We start from the raw sequence: 21,775 nt of genomic DNA, 5'->3' as shown, positions 1-21,775 counted from the left end.
TCTCACCCACAGGGGGCGCAGCTCTGCTAGAAACCTCAGCTGTTTTCTCAAGATCATGAAATAATTGTTTTGTTTTCTCGAGATCACGGAATAATTGTTTTGTTTTCTCGAGATCCTGAATTAATTATGTCGTTATCTCGGGATAACAAGGTGAATAAAAAAAGATTATATGAAGGGCCTCTCGCGGCTTCCGTACGTATTCGACCAATCAGAATCAGATATTTATTTATTTATTTTTTTTTTAGATTTTTTTGGGGGGCTTTTACACCTTTTATTGGATAGGACAGTGTAGAGACAGGAAATGAGAGGGAGAGAGAGACGGGGAGGGATCAGGAAATGACCTCGGGTCGGAATCTAACCCGGGTCCCCGGATTTATGGTATGGCGCCTTATCCACCTGAGCCACGACGCCCCCCAGAATCAGATATTTAAATAAAAAAGCAGTGTAATAAGTAGAGAAGGAAACACTTGGGGGTATTATAGAGCTATAACCAAAGATGGGGTGATTACAATTATTTATTCATTAGCTAAAGTTAATGTTGTGGAACAATCGTAAAACAAGTCCCTCTGTCCAGTGTAAAAAATAAAAAAACCTCAGCTTTATCAACGACCGTTACAAAGTGATGACACTGGTGACTCCAGGATCAGAGAAAACTTCACCATATCAACAATTATTCTCTCCACAGTCACTGGATATCATCATCATCATCATCATCATCATCGTTTTTCCCCTTAAGGCGTCGGCGACAGCCATGGGGCGCTACTGCTGGAAACGAGCATCCAGCAGTTGCAAGAAGTCTGTCTTGCTGATCATCCATTTCCTAGCTTGGTGTCTGTCAACATCAAGTTCCTTTTCCACTCTATTCCATATCCTCTTAGGGGTTAGAACGTCGAACAGCACCTGCTTCTGGATAGCACTATTATCGAGTCTACACACATGTGCCAGATACTTTAGGTGTTGCATTATACAAAAGTCGCGTATGGGACTTGTTTTGGTAATTTTATGCAACTTCTCATTTGAAATGCAGAAGCTCCAATCAACCTCTGTTCTCGCCCTTTCTGCCTATGCTGGCGCATTTTTTCTTTCAAAACCACGTCGGACCATTTTTCGCAGGAAGCCATGCCAGACGGTTTCCACTTTGTTTAACTCGTCCTCTGTCAAATCCCATGCTTGGACACTATACAGGAGTCTTGACCGGATACAGGTGGCGAGGAATTTCACTCTGGTTTCCAGACGTATCCGCTTGTCAGTCAGAACATGTTTCAGGTCGTTTCATTTTTGGTATGCTACACCAATTCGGGTGTGCAAAGACTGAGCAGTATTCTCCGAGTTGGTAATGGTGTTTCCTAAATACTTGAAACTTCGAACGTTTTTTAAAACAACATTTGACCCGATGCTCACTAGGCTTGGGAGTTCCATTACATATTTGTAAACATTAAAAACCATTGTTTCAGTCTTGGTATATGAGATTTGCATTCCAAACCGTCTAAAGGTGTTATCATAAATATTGAGCATATATTGCAATTCTTCTTTTGTTTTGGCAAATAGCACCTGATCGTCAGCATATAGTAGCTCAGTGACTTGTGCATTTCCATATGCCGGTGCTTTCCTCCGAAGCTCCCGGGGAGACACCTCATTGGGCATACAATAGTTGATCTTGATCCCTGCATCAGGGTCGGTCTTTAAAATTCCACTCTTGGCGACTCTAACTACAAAGTCCATATAAACATTAAAGATCAAAGGTGATTCAAGAGCACCCTGTCGGCATCCAACAAGAGTTTGAAAGAAGTTTGAAAGAAGATATGAGCAATCGCACGCTCCGATTGGCTACTCTACTACTAGGATATCAGCTCATATACCATGAGTAGAGAACAACAAAATGGTGGAGCGTGTTGCCGAACCAACTGAGGACGAAATAAAAACTCTACTCGAAAACAAAACCCCAAAAAATACAAAAAAAAAGGCAACAAAATATAGAATAAAAGTATTTGATTTTTTTTTCAAGAATTATTATTATTATTATTATTATTGCATTTTTCACAAATTGCTCCTGTCATTTTGCCAGTTTGTTTACATTCTAAGCGGAAATGATTTTGTCGGACGTTTTGTATAAAGCTTTTATTTATCGAAATTGCAAAAAATAAAAATGCTCTGTTTTTCATAAATCCAGTGAATGCGGATAGAATAAAACAGTTATTCCACTCAATCTTGGTGCTACATGGATTATAGAGAACTCGGTGCTGCGCGCCTCGTTGGCCATCAGCTCATGTACGACTCGATTTCATGGAATAACTGTTAAATATACACTTTGACTATGTATATCCTGGTGCAAGTTGTTACCACAGAAACAACAAGATATTAGAACAAAGTGTAATAATGTAAATCTGTGATTTGCTGTCAGAGGTGCTGTTATAGAAAAGTAATCAACACCTTCTGACCAATCAGAATCAAGAATTCAGCAGTGCTGTGGTATAAATTTGCATAACAGATATCCCAGCGGATCTGTGTACCATCCTGGTAGATTGTGGTGAACGCGGCAGGTTTTTATTAATCTATCTATTTGTTAGGTTTGGGAAGGAGTAAATCTGTGTGTGTTCGTACCAGTAGCTCAGATGTACTGAGCATGTCGAGAGTGAGCGACTGTATACGCGAGTAGTGAACGCCGAGCTCCCGGTGGATTCCTGAGCATTCGATACAGGTGAGGATGCCCAGGTTAGAGGAGAGCCAGGTGGGTTCTGCAGGAAAGACAAGACAGTTTCGTTAGACCAGGAGAGAAGCAGATTTAGAGCCGTACAACGACATTTCGAGACAAAATAAAAGTTAAAAATGTCTCGAGAGCAGATCCAATACAGACAGAGAGATTTAAAGACCTGCTCCAGCACACTGAATAATAACCCTTACATTAATGTCATCCAGAACTTGCGACCCAAACGTTTTTATCTTTGTGATGCCATAAAACTATTTCCAATCATTCTGAACTTTTCTACATCGGTTTCATCACAGAGTAAAAATACTGATTTCTGTGACTGTGGACACAGGGAACGTTGCAGCACATTAAGAAGAGTCGCATTTCTGTTAGTCGAAAGTACCGTATACCATATGGAGGCTTTTGCAGTGGCATAAATTCTGAATACATACAATATCCACGTGTGTATGAGCCGAGAGATTCGGAGGCGCTGCTTTGACTCATAACCAACAGAAAAAAATATTGCAGTTGGTCAGTACTTTACATAATAATTTATAGGCACCTAATGACTCAATTCGATTCATGATATTGGGTTCACGATTCAATTTTCACCATGATATTTTTTTTAAAAATAAAAGAAAATGTTATTGCCAATTTAAAAAAAGAACCAATATTTGTGGGGGTTTTTTATTCTTTGCCAAATTAAATATTCCTTTGTTTAAAAAAAAAAAAAAAACTGAACTTTTGGTAATGACCACCTTAATAGCCCTTAATGACCCTATATTAATTATATATGGGTTAATGACCCGTTTTCTTAATTAATGACCAACAATAATTATTTACCCACATTTGTAAGAGTAAAATATGAAGTGTTTGGTTCCAAAACGCGATTTGAAAAATTGAAACTCCCGCCACCAAACCATCAGCAATTATCATATCTTACTCGTACCATATTCAGTTTTCGCCAAAACGCGATATCTGCCATTGATTTACACACTGCATTATGGCCCTTCATTCCAAAATGCAACAAGCGCCATCACCGATTTTTCTCAAAACCGGACATACCCATTTGACCAATCAGAGGCCGCCATTGGCGTGAAGTCTTCTAAAATGGCTATGCCCATGAAGTAGGAAATTACTTCATCACTTCTCGTATTTATTGGACAATTTCACGCTGAATTATGAATAATTTCGATAAATTAATAAAAATAATCTATAAAATAAATCTGTCATGAAAGAACAGTGAAATGCACTTTAAATAGAAAGGGATCTGTAGCATTTTGGGGGGAAATGCCGTGGCGTGGATATGTAGCGACTTGAGAAAAAAATAATTACTTGGTTCAGTTAAAAGCTGTTAATTAGTTCTGGATTTCATTTTTGAAGTTTATCATCATTAAGGAGTTAGTCAATAAATTTTAAAACAGGATACAGTAGTTTTCCTTTTCTCACTTCCCGTAATCAGAAAAAGTGATTTTTCTGGAAACAGTGGAACTGGATATATAGTGTTTTGGAACCAAACTCTTCATATAATAGCATGGTTACTATAATATTCCTTTTATTAAAAATGAAAAAAAGTTAATAAGAAATAGGCCTTTTCTTAATAAACTTTTATAAACATTTGTTCTTCCTCCATTTGCTTCTCTTTTCTTTAGCTTTCAGCAGCCTGGAAAAACAGAGAGAGCTCTGATTTCTTGTTAAATCTATCTGTACAGTCAATCGCACAACAGCTCTTTCACATTTTAGAGCTGTTTTGCCCTGTGTCCGAAATCACTCACTCACTCGTTCACTACTCCCTGCTCACTACCTAGGGAATTCTATATAGAGGATTATACGATGAGCTCATTGGTAAAATGTATAAACACTTTCGGACACTAAATAACGCCGTTATTTACGTCATTATTGTTGCACAATGAAAACGTGCCGGATCAGTCGGCTGGTGGGTTTTCAAAATAATAAACACACGCTGCATCTTTCACTTCTTTTAACTCAAGGCTGAATCCTTTCTTTCTTCTTTGCTGCTGCGTTTTATTAAATCAAACTTGAGGCTTTTGATTAATTCCTCGCTCTGCACTCTAACTTTTATTCTTGTATTTTATCTGTCTTTTTCTATTTTAGCTTTTTTTCTATTCTCTTACTATTTTTAATTGGACTTGAATGTCCGTTTATAACGTGTTTCTTCCTCCATCCGTTCACCCCAACACACTGTTTTTCAGTACAACCGCAGTGCATGATGGGATATATCGCTTGGTTAGCGACCATCGGTTGTTCACTACTTTTCACAGTGCATTGTGGGATACTATGAGTCCACTATATAGGGTGTAATAATTCTCACTGTACATTCGGACGGCACTACAAAATGGCGACCTCACTATATTAGTCCACTATAGAGGGAGTAGTGAGTGATTTCAGACACAGGACTGGTGTTTTCGCAGCATTAGAGCTGTGTTACTTCCACCTACAGTAAAGTCATGTGCATTCCCACTATTGTACATTATTGCACCCTCTGCTGTCTAAACAACACAATTACATCTGGTAAAAACTACGCGGTTACACAGCCTGATGATAATCATGATTCATTTTTTATTTAATCGATTCAAATCATCATAAATTTGTATCGCAGTTCATCATCTTATGATATACCATTACATGCCTAATAATTTATCTACAGAATTCAGTTCATTCTTATATTATTAAGGTGTACGATTGATTGTTTCTGGTTACATACATGGTTCTGCCCCAGCTGTTGTAAAACAACTCATGGATTAGTTTTGTCACTTCACCGTTACACTGGTCACTTATTCATGTAGCCTAATATAAGAAAGTGTGTATGTTCTATATATAGAACATACACACTTTCTTATATTAGGCTACATGAATAAGTAAATAACTGTACGGGGTTACTGTATCAGATGCACTGTAAAGTACGCACTGTAAATAACTGTGCATCTGATACAGTAACCCCGTACTTTCCAAAGGTAGATAGTGACCATGATATTACGAGTACAATTTGTTTGTGTACCGTTGTAATTGCTGTGCATATGGACTCAGGGATGATGTGCTAAAGCACGATTTGCATACAAACATTACAGGATAAATCAAACAAACAACTGCAAACAACTGAGTGATGATTAATAACGTTGGACGCTTTTAGCAGTGTGGATGTGAGTCATACCCGGAGCGCCGCAGTCACAGCAGGCATCATTGCCTGGAAGATTTCTCAGGCCCGAAATTACAGAACGCGCCAGATCCTGCAGCCCGCTGCCTGGAAACTGTAGCTGATCTCCTCCCAGAGCCGTGTTCAGAGCCGCCTCTTTACTGTTCTGGAGTACAGACACCCAGCTAGAGAGAGAGAGAGAGAGAGAGAGAGAGAGAGAAAGAGAGAGAGATAGCTGGGGTGATTAGTGTCACAGGGCCAGGTGAAACCGTGACCTGACCTCAATGAAGGTGGACTAATTACACAGAAAATTAATTCAGGACAAAGAAACAGACTCTAGAGCTCGAACCATCAGTGTGTGTGTGTGTGTGTGTACAGGTGCATCGTGTGTATTGTGTGTTTGAGCACTTGGTAGGTTTTAAAGAACGCAATCCTTACATCATACATTCTTGTTCATCCTCTGCTTGGAAATGATACGTGCGATTATCTGTAAAAGAGAGAGAGAGAGAGAGAGAGAGAGGTGTGAACACAGTGAATATATCAAGGAAGAAATGTGTGTGTGTGTGTGTAACAAGCCAGGACAAGCCCTTTGCAACAACTGCTTTTCATTATTCCCAAACACCACCCAAATCCCCCCCCCCCCCCCCACACACAGCCTCTCTTCTATATATACACACACACACACACACACACACACACAGCCTCTCTTCTATATACACACACACGCACACACAGCCTCTCTTCTACACACACACACACACACACACACACACACACACACACACAGCCTCTCTTCTATATATACACACACACAGCCTCTCTTCTACACACACACACACACACACACACACACACACAGCCTCTCTTCTACACACACACACACAGCCTCTCTTCTACACACACACACACACAGCCTCTCTTCTACACACACACACACGCACACACAGCCTCTCTTCTACACACACACACACACACAGCCTCTCTTCTACACACACACACACGCACACACAGCCTCTCTTCTACACACACACACACACACACACAGCCTCTCTTCTACACACACAGCCTCTCTTCTACACACACACACACACACACACAGCCTCTCTTCTACACACACACACAGCCTCTCTTCTACACACACACACACACACGCACACACAGCCTCTCTTCTACACACACACACACAGCCTCTCTTCTACACACACAGCCTCTCTTCTACACACACACACACAGCCTCTCTTCTACACACACAGCCTCTCTTCTACACACACACACACAGCCTCTCTTCTACACACACACACACACACACACACACACACACAGCCTCTCTTCTACACACACACACACACACAGCCTCTCTTCTACACACACACAGCCTCTCTTCTACACACACACACACACACACACACACACACAGCCTCTCTTCTACACACACACACACACACACACACACACAGCCTCTCTTCTATATATACACACACCCTCTCTTCTATACACACACACACACACACAGCTTCTCTTCTACACACACACACACACACACACACACACACACACACACACACAGCCTCTCTTCTACACACACACACACACACACACACACACACACACACACACACACACACACACACACACACAGCCTCTCTTCTACACACACACAGCCTCTCTTCTATATATACACACACACACCCTCTCTTCTACACACACACAGCCTCTCTTCTACACACACACACACACAGCCTCTCTTCTACACACACACACATAGCCTCTCTTCTATATATACACACACACACCCTCTCTTCTACACACACACAGCCTCTCTTCTACACACACACACACACAGCCTCTCTTCTACACACACACACATAGCCTCTCTTCTATATATACACACACACACTCTCTCTTCTATACACACACACACACAGCTTCTCTTCTACACACACACACAGCCTCTCTTCTATATATATACACACACACACAACTGTAATTAATTAAAGAGCTCTCTACTGTGCTACGACTCCGTTCTGTGCAACTCTTAATAATTAGGCCACACCAATTCAATTAGTTGGTTCTCGGAATCGCCGCTTGGAGAAAATGCAAAATGAAAAAAAAAAAAAAATCGAAATCAAACTCCCACCAACAGAAAAGGTCACATGACGTCGAAAACCAATCAAATTGCCTCTTTCACTTTCAATAAAGACTTGTGGGAGAAACCTGCCTGTGGAGGGGAATCCTGCAAAGCCTGTGTTTGTGACTGTGAGGATATTCAGCGAACAGAAGCGTAAAATCTTTGACAGGTGTGTTGAAATTCTGTTTACTGGTTTGCTTGTATTGTTCGGTCTATTTCCACCGCTAATTTTACCATCAGAGCATTTTTTTAATTTTATTTCGCCTGCTCGCTTCATATTTTTCCTGAAAAAAATCTGAGAACCAACTAATTAAACTGGTGTGGCTTAATAATAATAATAATAATAATAATAATAATAATAGAGTGCTTTTCAGGGTACCCAAGAACACTGTACAGATACATCAGAGAACATTAAAACATTAATTAAATAATAATCATAAAACAAGCTATAAACATTTAATGAAATGAAAATGAAATAAAAACAACAACAACTAGATAGAGACTGTGACCAGTGTTGTAGTCGACTCACTAAACCTCGAGTCTGAGTCCAGTCTCAAGTCATTAAAACTTTTTGAGTCGAGTCCGAGTCGAGAACAAGACTCCAACCGCCCCATTTGACGGTGACTGATTCAGCACCATTAACATTAGTTTATTCCTGAACATATAGATCTATATCCTATAGATCCAGAACAGTAAGAGATAGAGAATGACACTTCGTGAGGAGCAGTTGCACCATGCCGCCCTGAATAAAATTTAAAAAACTGATTGAAAAAAATCATGAAAATTGACAGAGTTATAAGTGATTGAAAAAAATCCTGTTTTTCATGAATCATTCCGGTTCAGTGATCCGGATCAGCACCAAAAGTCATAGCAACGTAATTCAGCCCAGAGGGATTCTTCACATGAAATTTATTGATGATTGGTTGAAAACTGAGGGAGAAATAGCGTCCTAAAAAACGTTAGAATAAGAAATAATAATAAGAAGGAATAAAGTAGAAAAATCCTGAGTGAAACAGTTTGTGCCAGCGCCGCTATTCCAAATTAATAATAATAATAATGAGAAAACTAAGTAAAGAAAGCTGTATGTATGTATAAATGAGAAATATGTCATATTAATTACATGCAACATAATAATGAAAAGAAGCTTGTAAATGCGATCAAGCTGTAACGAGCAGCCAATGAGCTTGTGAAACTTACCCAGTGAAAGTCGTGTTTATAACAAGTGCTAATCATCAGTCAAACGTATCTGCACAGGAGGTTCCACATCCTCCACACGACACCTTCAACCTCATTTTTAATCTTTTCAAATGGATAACATTAATGTTGCGTCCTTCGAGTAAGATTTTTTTAACCAATTCAAAACATTTATATAATGATTATTATCTAGTTATTAACGAATATATTTTATAATAGAGTTTATAATCAGATTATTATTATACACTAATTTAGTAATTAAAAAAAAAAGTATTGTTTTTTTTCATTCCACATGATCAGTTTAATAAAATGCCTCTAGATATAGATGTTTGAAGTCACTGGTTTATTGATGAATTCTTTAACGTAGCATTTAAACTTCATACTGAAGATGCAAAAGTGTATTTAGTCACTTTTTCGCTGCAAATATTTCATAATGAGTGATTTATAGCTCTCATTATGACATTATTATAAACACAAGATTATGAAATGCATTTCTAGATATTTCTATATGAGAACTATGAGATAAATTCACCTATATTTTTGCATTTTTCACAGTCTTAGAAAGGAGGCGCTTAAACAGTTACAAAGTGGTGGACGTACGAGTCACAAGGTCAAAAATCCTCTTCTCGTCGGGGTTGGGCCGAACCTGACACGTGAGGAGGTTGAGTTTGGCTGGAGGTCTGTTAATCTGAGAGACAGAGAGCAAAAACAAGCTTAATGCAGTTTATAAGGTCCAGCATACCGGAGTTTCCAGGCTCCGTGTGTGTGTGAGAGAGACGCTGGAGCCTCACCGTGCTGTGAGAGATGGTCAGACAGCCATATTTGACTCCACATTTCCTCTTCTGCCACACCTTCCTGATTCTGGGACAGAAAAACACAAACACATTGTGGAAACGTGACCTCGGGGACTTATTACCCAGATCAGCATTTTACCATCAGACCTGAAACCTGCCAGCTCAGATCTCAGGCCAGAAAACCAGCACCTCTTACAACCTAACGACTGCCGTCCTCAATCATCAAAAGCAGGAGTTTAAAAAAGAAGTAGTAACCATGTTCTGGAAGAAACCATCATGTCTTGATGAGTCACTGTTTATTCTTTCCCAACATCTGGACTGGATTTTGGATTTTGGGAGGAAGTCAAAGGAAGCCTTCATTCAACCCACATTTCCTACCTTCCAACCACTTAACACAAACAAGACCCTCTTCTTAAAGGGTGCAGCTCTAAACGTAGAACACCACACTGAAACTGATCTAAAGACACATCTCACATTTGTTCATCATCAAAGCTACTAGAGAATCAGACCACACTGATTACAAATACTCTTATTTCGATGTGGTTATGACATGAAATCAGGAACGAACCACAACACCAGTTAGCTGGACAGCTGAAAGTTAAAAACAGAGCGTCAGCGATGCAGTAGATCACACAGCTGTACCATGAGAAACCAGACTCCTTTATAATTAGCCAAGTTGCTCTTCATGAGAACAATTACAAGGATTTGATCTTCCAGACAAAACAATCAGAATCAAAATCCATTGAAAACTCATGGAGAAGGAGCAATTTTTGTGAATTGTGGACAGACGGATGGACGATACGCCGCGTGATGGAACTGGCTCACCGGCCTATTGCTGTGTGAGCTCATAAAAAAAATTTTTTTTTTTTAAATGTTGCCTGGTCTTTGGTTTCAGTGAGCTGGTGCCCATTTCAGCCTCATATTTCTGTTCTTGGCTGACAGGATCGCATGGATGTGATCTTCTGCAGTTGTAGCCCATCCATGTCAAAAACTCAACATTTTGTATAGATGCTTTTCTGCTCACCATGGTTGTAACGAGTGATAATTTGAGTTACCACAGACTTACTGTCAAGCTTGTACCAGTCTGGATGTTCTCTTCATTAACAAGGCCCTGCTCACTGGATGTTTTTTGGTTTCTTGCACCATTCTGTGCAAATTCTACAGACTGGTATGCACAGAAATCCCAGTTTAATCCCAGATTAGCAATCTCTTAAATAATCAGATCAGCCCACCTTCATCATTCTTTCTGATGTTTGATCTTTTTATGAAGATCCTTCCTGTATTTGCGTAATTTTAAGTACCTTGCTGCCACCACGCACCTAATGGTTAGAGAAACAGTTTTGGGACCAAGAGGTCACTGGTTCGATTCCCTGGACCAGCAGGACTGGCTGAAGTCCTAATCAACCCCCAACTGCTCTGGCAAGAGTGGTGGCATACCTTGTATCTGATTATCAGTTCAGGTGGGAGCCAGGCTAAAACTAATAATCTCAAGAATGAGCAGCTGTTCGGGTGATCCGAGTCATCGGCGAGTGTGAACAGGTGAATGACGGTTCATTTCAGAGCACCATACATAAATCTCCTTATATCTAGGAGCGACTGAGCAAAGCCAAGCCACCTTTGGAGGGTGGAAGGATCCAGAAGAAACCCACATGGACACAGGTGAAACAAATGATCTCAGGAACCTGATCAAACCATGGACGCTGCCTCTGTCCTTGTCCCCGCCCCAGCCAGACGAACACTTGAGCTAAAGCAACATGTTTCAGTCTGATTGTGATACACGGCAGATCTGATCTCCGTGCACTTACAGTACACTAGTGTACGTTTGTGTTTGTTATCTGCGTACATCATCCTGCAGTGGATTTTGATTTAAACATTTGAGCCTAACCTCACTCAGAGGTCAAACAAAACTTAATGAAGAACAGCTGAATCATACAAGTATACACACACACACACACTTCAACACACTGCTCCTCCATGTGCTTACTCACTGAGCCAACAAACACCATCATTTTAATGTCAGTGTCTGGCTTTCGAAAAAAGAGACCTGACACAACAAATGAAGAAGTGTGTTTGAGAAAGAACATTCAAGTGATTTCCCGATCTACACATGCGTCTGGTTTACTGACAATGTTTCCGAGGCTTGTTGGAAAAAATGTTTTAAGCTTTAAAAAAGCATGTTAGCAGGATACAAACTGATTCTGTATTCTGTCAAGGTCGTATTTAGATCACTGGTTACTATTTACTTTTTTACTGGTTAGTCTTTACCTACTGGTATGTTTCTGGGAGGTGAAAGAATCTCAAGAACCCAGAGGAACCCTACATGGACATGAGGAGGACATGTGAAACTTGGACATGGACAGCTCAGGATTAAATCGGGGAACCTGGAGCTGTGAGGCAGGAACATTACCACCATTCCACAAACTGCTGCTAGTAAATTCCTTGGCATGAATTCACCCCACTGTCTCAGTCATTATGGGAGCGTGGACACCATTTGGCTACCAGCATCTTGTACGTTCATGTGAATTAGCGATGACACTGATCCGCTATCCAGTGGCGAACCATGACTATTAGAGCTGGGACACACCAAAAAAGCGACAGGGTAAAGGATTTTGTAAGGGATTAGCGGCAGGCTGCCAGGTCGCTCCGTTGTGTGTAGCTGTCGATGTTGATTTTAAAAGTAACTCAGTAAATTCCACAGGGAAATGAATCTTTAAGTCTGAGTGAAAAGTACTGTAGCGAGCGTGCAGCGTGGAAGAAGAGTCTGGAGACAGAAATCTTAGTTTCTCAGTCGTTAACCTGTAGCTCTCGATAGCACTGGTGTGCCTACTTTATTAGCGTTCGCTAGCACTACTGATGAACGCTACACCGGCTGGAAGGTGACTTCACTGCTGCGCTGACGGCGCCGACTCGTGGTTAAGCTCGCGTTGGCCTTCGAGAAGGCTGAGGGCGATACATTTTTGGTCCCTCCCACTATAAATCAAAATCTGATTGGTTAATTCATCTGTCACTTCCTACATAAACAGACACTGCCATGGCCTTCTGTCCCGGCAATTAAGTCCTAACCAATGAGTGAGCAGCTCTAAACTCTTCTCAGCCTAGAGACAGCAAACAAAACAATCTCATTGGATAACTCGATTTTAATGCTTTCAGGACAGTAACCCTTTCATTTCTGAAGGAAATCTGATAGAAAATGAGGCCAAATTAGAATCAAAAGAGAATAATTATAATGAAATTATGAACATTTGAAATGCTGATAAGTTTGGGTCTTCTCTGAAGGACGAGAAGGCCCGGACGGTTCCCCTCTGCCAGCATCACTATAGTCCACTTGCATGTGACGTCACAGCCGATCCAAATTGTAAACAGACGCCATCTTGTCGGTCAAACGCCATATTTCCGCCATCGCAATTTACCGACACTGACTTTCGTTGTTTTTCGCCCAAATCTGCAAATATTACCGTGCCACAATGCCGGAGAGTTGTATGGCATATAAATGCCACAACAGGAGAGGTCAGAAATCGGGAAGAAAGTTTCATAGGCTGCCACGGGACCCTGACAGGCGTGCAAAATGGATTGCTGCTATCAGCCGGGCCGATCCAAACAACAACAACAAGGCATGGGTACCGACTGGAAAGAACGATCACTGGCGCCTGTGCAGTGACCATTTCATCTCAGGTTCGCCATGTATTTATTCCAGTATATCCATGTGGTATCAGTACTAGTACTCAATACTTAAGTGACTTATCCGTCCAATGAGGATTATTTTCTTGTTTACAAGACGCCACATCTGAGTCGCTGACAAATCCTGAATTTCTGTAAAGATAACTGTCCAGAGATTTATAAGCACGCAGTGCTTCACCACTGAACAGCGAGGGAAAGTTAATGAGGTAATCATACACATCTGGGTATTCCACCTCTGGCAGTTCAATATCCACTGACACGGTCATGAAAACTACGTCCGGTAATCGATAAGGGTCACTAATCTGTAGGTCGTTTATTTTAGATACATATCTAGTTATCTGTTCATTCGAAAAATGAGCCGTGTAGTCCGTCGGTTGAAATTGATCCATTTTGTACATGAGTGCAGCAGTATTCAGCTGTGTTGTTGACCAACAAGATGGCGGCTGTTTACATTCCAGCCGGGATTCGGTCACGTGACTGCAAGAGGTCTATTGGGGTGACGGTGGCAAAAAACGTTGGGTCAGATATCAGAGTAGATTGAAAATGGATTTGGGAAACATTTCAGAATTGGAAAAGGTTCCGTATAAAGACACTTTCCCCTCTTTTGTTAAGATTGATCTTATTGTATTTATTCTTTATGTATTATTATAACAGTAATGGAAGTGAGAACTGGAAAACTTGAAAATTGTCCTCATTTTTAAATAAAATAAATGTCCAATAATTCCAAATAGCGCTTAATAATGATTAGTGCGGGGGAGGAGATGTTCAGTTTTCATCACTGTGGCCTCACAGCAAGAAGGTTCTGGGTTTGAACCTGCTGGTCACCTGGGGCCTTTCTGTGTGGAGTCCACATGTTCTCCTCGTGCCTGTGTGGGTTTTCTCCAGGTGCTCCGGTTTCCTCCCACAGTCCAAAGACATGCAGGTTAGATCAAATGGTAACTCTAAATTGCCTGCAGTTGTAAATGTGAGTGTGAATGTAGGTGTGAGTGGTTGTTCATCTCTGTATTAGGCTCACGATAGACTGGTGACCTGTCCAGGATGCACCCCGCCTCAGTAGGATAAGTGGTATAGACGATGGATGGATGGATGGATGGATGGATGGATGGATGGATGGATGGATGGATGGAGATTAATGCATGTGAACGGTTTCTGACTGTGAGACAGTCGGTGTTCTGACTCACCCATCGCTCTTCTTGAGCAGGAAGCCTGATTTCTCTGTGCCGTATTTCTTGTTGCCCTGCGGCTGGTGAATGCTGTAGCCGTGACCGGAGTTCTTTCTGTTTAGATAATCCTGCAAAGAGAAAGATCATCATCATCATCATGATCATCATCATGGTATCTGGAGCTTTACAAGTGTATCTGAGGCCATAGTCAACACATTCACATCAAGACAGTGACGCGATTCATGCTGAGAGTCGTAGTTACCTCTTTACCCTCCACCTGTAGCTGACTCCTGAGAGAGTCCCGGAGCTGAGAGAGCTGTTTCACCTGCTCGTCCTCGTCCTGGCGAAACTACAAACAAAACAAAAAGTTCAGGTTTCTGTAAAACCCTGAGATGAGCTTTGTTTACATTAGGCAGTACAGCATTAGTACATTAGGCAAAAAAGTACAGCAGCTGTGAGATACGTCATGTGGAAATCTCCAGGACAAACCAACAAACTGAGAATATTCCCTGTGTAGAAAAACCGGTTTATGGAACAGCACTTTCTGCACTTCAGATATCTGAATGCGTACTAAAACCATTCCGTTATTAATCATGCATTAATTCACAACGTCCAAGGAATCTTCAAAAACTGAGGTCTGCATCGACCTACCAACCTCTACCACACATTTCCATCAATTTGTTCTGCTTGGTTTCATCTCCGGGAAAAATACAGTAATCATTCTGGCTTGCTGGGTTTTTGCACGGCCTGTTCTGTGTGCGAGTCTCAGAAATGTTTCCCTGCGCTGTCTTTTCAGAGGCCAGCTGAAAACTTTTTTTTAATAGAACATTAGATCTGAGAAATCAAGATTCATCAACTGAAATGGAAAAAGAGTGCAAGTCTGTACATGAGAACATGTTTTGATGAGCTTCACCCAAACCAGTTTTTACGCAGAGCGGCAGATCTGCTGTAACATGCCTCAACTTCACAAGTAACATGGGGGAAAAAAAAAGATCCAGGAGTCAGGAAGCATACCAGGTTGCTTGTCCAGTATTATGTAATATCATAGAGGCTTAGGCATGCAGCCATTATTACACAACGAGACGAATTAACAATCATCGACGCAGATTAATGATTTATAACGCAGAGTTGGGCAATTCTAGAATTTTGCTGAAGTTATGAATTCTGAAACAGCCACAGTGTTGCTAGAGAGCTTCTTTCACAGTGACTTGTTCTAGAATTCTCTTTGGAGTTACGGGTTCGAAAATAACCGCAGTGTTGATAAAGAACACTTCATGGTCACTTATTCTAGAACCCTATGCGAAGTTTTGAATACTAGAATAAATGCAGTGCTGTGGGCGGCACGGTGGTGTAGTGGTTAGCACTGTCGCCCCACAGCAAGAAGGTCCGGGTTTGAGCCCCGTGGCTGGCGAGGACCTTTCTGTGTGGAGTTTGCATGTTCTCCCCGTGTCCGCGTGGGTTTCCTCCGGGTGCTCCGGTTTCCCCCACAGTCCAAAGACATGCAGGTTAGGTTAACTGGTGACTCTAAATTGAGCGTAGGTGTGAATGTGAGTGTGAATGGTTGTCTGTGTCTATGTGTCAGCCCTGTGATGACCTGGCGACTTGTCCAGGGTGTACCCCGCCTTTCGCCCGTAGTCAGCTGGGATAGGCTCCAGCTTGCCTGCGACCCTGTAGAACAGGATAAAGCGGCTAGAGATAATGAGATGAATGAGATGAATGCAGTGCTGATGAACTTTTCACAATTGCTTATTGTCTTTGATTTGAAGAATTCTAGAAAAACCATAGTGTTGCAAAAGATCACAGTGTTGGGGGAAGTCATGGCCTAATGGTTAGAGAGGCAGCTATGGAACCAAAAGGTTGCCAGTTTGATTCCCTGGACCGACAGGAGTGGCTGAAGTGCCCTTGAGCACTTCACCTGATCCCCAGGCTGCTCTGGGTGTACTGTATGTTGCTCTGGATAAGAGAGTCTGCTAAATGCCTGTAATGTAATGCAAAAGATCGCGGTCACATATTCGAGAATTCTCATCTGAATTAGTTATCAATTCCAGAACAGCCACAGTGCAGCTTGGTATATTCTATAGAAAGTGGGCACATTTGAGCACGCTGTAAACAAATACAAAACATTTCCTGAAGTCCCCCCAAAAAAAGATTTTTCAGTACTAGGCATGTAACGATATATATCATTCAGTGATAAAATCACAATACAAATTTATGATGATTTGAATCAATGAAATTAAAAATGATAAAGTAAATATATGTGTTGAAATGAGGGGAAAAATGGCACGGCCACGGACGGCATGTGTAGATGAACTGAAGACCTGCTGTGTACACACAAGAAATCATTAGACTTCCTGTGCGAACTTTACCGATAGACCGAATTCTTCTATCTGAGCATTACGAAATAACAGATATAAAAAATTTCAACCCCTTTACTGACCCGGTAATGACTGGGCCATATCTGAACTTTGATGTGAACACTACCTTTAATGAAAAAGTCCTTTTCAAGGTCACTTCTTCTCGAATTCCCTTTGAAGTTTTGAGTTGTAGAATTATCAATGTTGAGAAAGAACCTGAAGGTAAATTCTTCAAGAATTCTCTTCAAATTGAAAATTCTAGAATAATCACAATCTTGGAAAAGACTTCGCACGATCACTTCTTCCTGAACTCTCTTCAAAGTTAAGAATTCTAAAATAAACTCAGGTGTTGGTAAAGAACTTTTCAAGGTCACGTCTTCTGGAATTCTCTTTGAAGTTCTGAGTTGCAGAATTGCCAGTGTTGGTCAAAAACTTTTCAAGGTAACAAATTCTATAATTCTCACTGAATGGAAGAATTCTAGAAAAATCTGTGTTGAAAAAGAACTTCACTTGCACAATAACTTATTGTCAAATTCTCTCTGAAGAAGTTAAGAATTGGGAAATAAACGGAGCGTTGAACATGTTTTCAGGGTCACTTGTTCTAGAATTGGCTTTGAAATTTAGAATTCTATAATAATGTAATAATGTTGCTGGAGAATGTTTCACAATCATTTTTGTCTCGAATTCTTTTGGAAGTTATGAGTTCTTGAATAACCTCAGTGTTGGCAACAACCTTTTCCAGGTCCGGAGGCAGTAAAAAAAAAATAAAGGAAAAGGTAGAAGGAAGTGCAACTCTCAGACACAGACGCATACTTTTCTCTTGAAAAGATAACTAACTTCGACAAAAAAAAAATTCAGTAATTCACACTACTTCCTTCTTCTAAAAAAAGACCCCCACACACACGAGATCAGTGACTAGTCGATGCACAGTGGTATTCCAGGTTATCTTTCTTCCGTGTGTGGAGGTCAAACCAGTGCTTCAAGTTGCACACAAGTTTCTTTACTGTTTAACATCTGACTCACGAGCCATGATACTTTAATCTCAGAAGATGATTTTCAAGAGATACTGGATCTGCCATCAAAACAAACTTGAAACAGTAGAGGTCATGCAATTTATAGCACATCAACAAAATCTTTCCATAAAGGCATGTCTTCATGTACTGGCATGACAAACACTCAGGACATCTGAATATAGATGTCCTCTCTCTCTCTCTCTCACACACACACACACACACACACACACACACACACACACACACACACACACATTACCGTGTGAACAGAGGCTGCTAGCTTTTCCACAAAGGGACTGAGATTTTCAGCAGCTTTCAGTCCATCCTGAAAAAAACTGAAAAAAGAAGAAACATGATCACACACACACGTCCTCACATACTACATACTTCTAAATCCATCTACAGCATCTATATATACTTGAACTGAGTACAAAACTAAGTACACTCCCATGTTTTTAGGGGTATTTTATAGTTTAAATTGAAAACAGAGCACAACAGACATAACATCTTACCACATCGCATTACATCAGAATATTCAACAGTTGATGAACAAAACCACCCCACCCTTTTTCATTTTATTTGTATAGATATTTGATTAATATGTGGCTGGAAGCTGATTTTGTATGCCATTTTTTTTTTTTTTTTAAAGAAAACTCTTACTTTGGATGGGGGCACTGATAGATTCTCGTATCCAGAGCAGCAAATAAACAGTGCAAACAACTGACAGTGAAGCACTGACACAGATTAGTTTACCGATCTTTAAGGATTCATAACCTGAATAGAGTAATACTCGGGCGGTTCGTATCAATGGGTGCCTGATCTGTGGTCAACAAACACTTTAAAGAAGATAATTTCTGGTTTTTTTTTCCCCAAACTTCACTGGCTGTCGTTTAAACACATGATGATCTGAAGCGAGGCTGTGGGCGAATTGAAATGATCCCAGTGCTGTAGGCAGAGATTCTCTCTGCTGTAGATTAATGCAGCCAATCAGCGACAGCCGTGCCATATGATTACACAGCGTGACACGCCCACCTGCTCTTGCGCTCCAATATAATCCAGCCCTTTTTGGTGACGTTTCCGTAATACGTCACCAGTAGGCGTGTTGCGGATTCATTCGCAGGTGTAATGCACGTGAGTGAAGTGGACTATTTACTCGATCATTATTTTTCCACTAAAAAATGTTTGGAAGTGAAACACAGTCGACAGACTGAGCAAAGTATAAATGACGCAGTAAGACAGATGACAAAACTGTAATGGTGCTGTTTTTGGTTTGAACTTTGGGGTACCACTTTTTTCGTGTACTGTGTTTGCTATTCAGACAAAACGTAGTTCAGATTCAAATGCCAAAAGTTATATATAAACTTTAAAACTATATTTATTCTATCCACATTCACTGGATATGAGCAATCATGCGCTCTGATTGGCTACTCTACTACTAGGATATCAGCTCATTTCCCATGAGTAGAGAAAAACAAAATGGCGGCGCGTGTTGGTGAACCAACAGAGGATGAAATAAAAACTCTACTCGAAAACAAAACCCCACAAATACAACAACAAAAAAGCAACAAAATATGGACTAAGTATTTGATAAGAACTTTTTTTTTATTTTTCAAGAATTATTATTGCATTTTTCACAAATTGCTCCTGTCATTTCGCCGGTTTGTTTACATTCTAATCAGAAATGATTTTGTTGGATGTTTTGTATGAAGTTTTTATTTATCGAATTTGCAAAAAATAAAAATGCTCTGTTTCTCAAAAATCCAGTGAATGTGGAGAGAATAAAACAGTTATTCCACTCAATCTCGTCGGACATGGATTATAGAGAACTTGGTGCTCCGCGCCTCGTCACCCATCAGCTCATGTACGACTCGATTTCGTGGAATAATTGTTAACTCTATATAGAGAAAAGTACGCAGTATATCGAACACCTGACCGTCACACCCATATGTGGTTCTTCCCAAACGGTCTTTATATTCTGTAGCGTTACACTTTCCCTTCACTGGAACTAAGAGGCCAAACCGGTTCCAGCAGAACAATGCCCCTGTGCACAAAGTGAGCTCCATGAAGACATGGTTTACCAAGGTTGGAGTGGAAGAACTCTGTTCTGCACAGAACCCTGACCTCAACCCTACTGAACACCTTTGGGATGAACTGGAACACCGACTGAACCCCAGACCTCCTCACCAACACCAGTGCCTGATCTCACGAACGCTCTTGTGGCTGAATGAAAACGTTCCCACAGCTACACTCCAAACTCTAGTGGAAACCCTTCCCAGAAGAGTGGAGCTCATTCAAACAGTACATGGGGACTAAATCTGAAACAGGATGTTCTACAAACATATATAGGTGTGACCAAGGGCGGCTGGTGCATAAGGGCGATTGGGCGACGCACTGCCAAAACAAAAAACAAAAAAAAAGTTTTTTTCTTTTTTTAAAACAAACTTTCACCAGCGCTGCTCGAGGCCGTTTTAATCCATCTCTGGGTATCATTGTCCAATCAGGGTGGTCTTGCTTCTAGAGTACCGCCCCTTTTGGGGCGATTTCAGTCACGCTGAAAATCGCCCAAGAGTTCACTGATAGAGTCCCATGTTAATATATTTTTTTTCTCCTGACTGACACTTCAATGCAATCTCTATGGGTTCCAGGGGGGCGTGCCCTAACGTGCTTACATCACTGCGAAGCGCGGCAAAGTTGCGTTCGATCCGCTCAGTTTCTGAGGTGAGATGGATGCGGAAAGCAATTCAGTGCGGTCCTTAAAAGAAGTTCCATTTAGTCAGCGATCAAATCGAGCTAAATTGGCAACAATTTAAATACCAGTAATTGCAAGATCTAAAGATCCACTCATCTATTTATTCAACTGCTATTGTTATGTTAGCCAACTATTTACAATGTTTTGTTACAGTAAGTGCACTTTCCTGTTTGTCCTTAAGTTGCACAGTCTGTAAAATTCTTGCTGGTCATGGAGTTTGAAGTACAAAATCTATTTACAGAACTTTCTGTAGAACAGTTGACTTGCTACCCAGGTCAATTTACTTCAGTCCTGTGGACATTTATGGTCCGTGTAGACATAACGGGGGAAAACTGCCCCCCTGAAAAAAAATTCAGGAGCCGCCACTGGGTGTGACCAAAAAAAGACTGTTCTAACACATTTTCACTGGAACAAAGATAAATAGTTTCCCCTAATGTTTGAGTATAAAAATCTGACTTATTGTCTGTAACATTTATTTTGTGCAGTAATTCTGGAGGGCTGTGTGTGTAAGATCACACACACGAGTGAAACCTGCATCATGAGGATATGGCTAATCTTGGCACATTCCTGGTAAAATTAGCTTGAACCCTCGTATTTTGTTCTTCGCTCACAGTCGTGTATTTGTGACTTCTTATGTTTCTTGTCCGTCTGAACGATGGTAGTGAAAACAAATATTTTAAGTTCGTTTCTTAGACAAGTATATTTTTTAAGTTTGTTACCTTGTTAACAGTTTCGGCGAGAATCTCCCGCCTTCTTCAGAAACAGTCACCAGATGTCGAGTGGTGACGTGCCTTATCAGCTGATGTTGCGTGCAGGAGGCGTGAACGTCCCGCCCAATTTGACAGGTAGTCCACGCCTCCTG

General features: G+C 40.8%; 1 protein-coding gene across 2 annotated transcripts in view; it reads right to left on the bottom strand.

Annotated features, from left to right (window-relative positions):
* Positions 1–21,775, bottom strand: part of asap3 (ArfGAP with SH3 domain, ankyrin repeat and PH domain 3) — a 112,639-nt gene that overhangs the window by 28,339 nt on the left and 62,525 nt on the right. For both annotated transcript variants that reach the window (XM_060934762.1, XM_060934761.1), the window contains exons 8-15: positions 18,424–18,499; positions 15,060–15,146; positions 14,816–14,925; positions 9,954–10,023; positions 9,763–9,850; positions 6,279–6,327; positions 5,859–6,025; positions 2,602–2,735 (exon numbers count right to left, since the gene is read on the bottom strand). In XM_060934762.1, coding sequence (XP_060790745.1) covers positions 2,602–2,735; positions 5,859–6,025; positions 6,279–6,327; positions 9,763–9,850; positions 9,954–10,023; positions 14,816–14,925; positions 15,060–15,146; positions 18,424–18,499 — 781 coding nt within the window. The remainder of the gene's footprint in view (positions 1–2,601; positions 2,736–5,858; positions 6,026–6,278; positions 6,328–9,762; positions 9,851–9,953; positions 10,024–14,815; positions 14,926–15,059; positions 15,147–18,423; positions 18,500–21,775) is intronic.

This window comes from Neoarius graeffei, chromosome 11 (genome assembly GCF_027579695.1).
Source record: "Neoarius graeffei isolate fNeoGra1 chromosome 11, fNeoGra1.pri, whole genome shotgun sequence".
In the NCBI taxonomy this organism is placed as follows: domain Eukaryota; kingdom Metazoa; phylum Chordata; class Actinopteri; order Siluriformes; family Ariidae; genus Neoarius; species Neoarius graeffei.
This window is presented reverse-complemented; position numbering and strand designations above follow the sequence as displayed.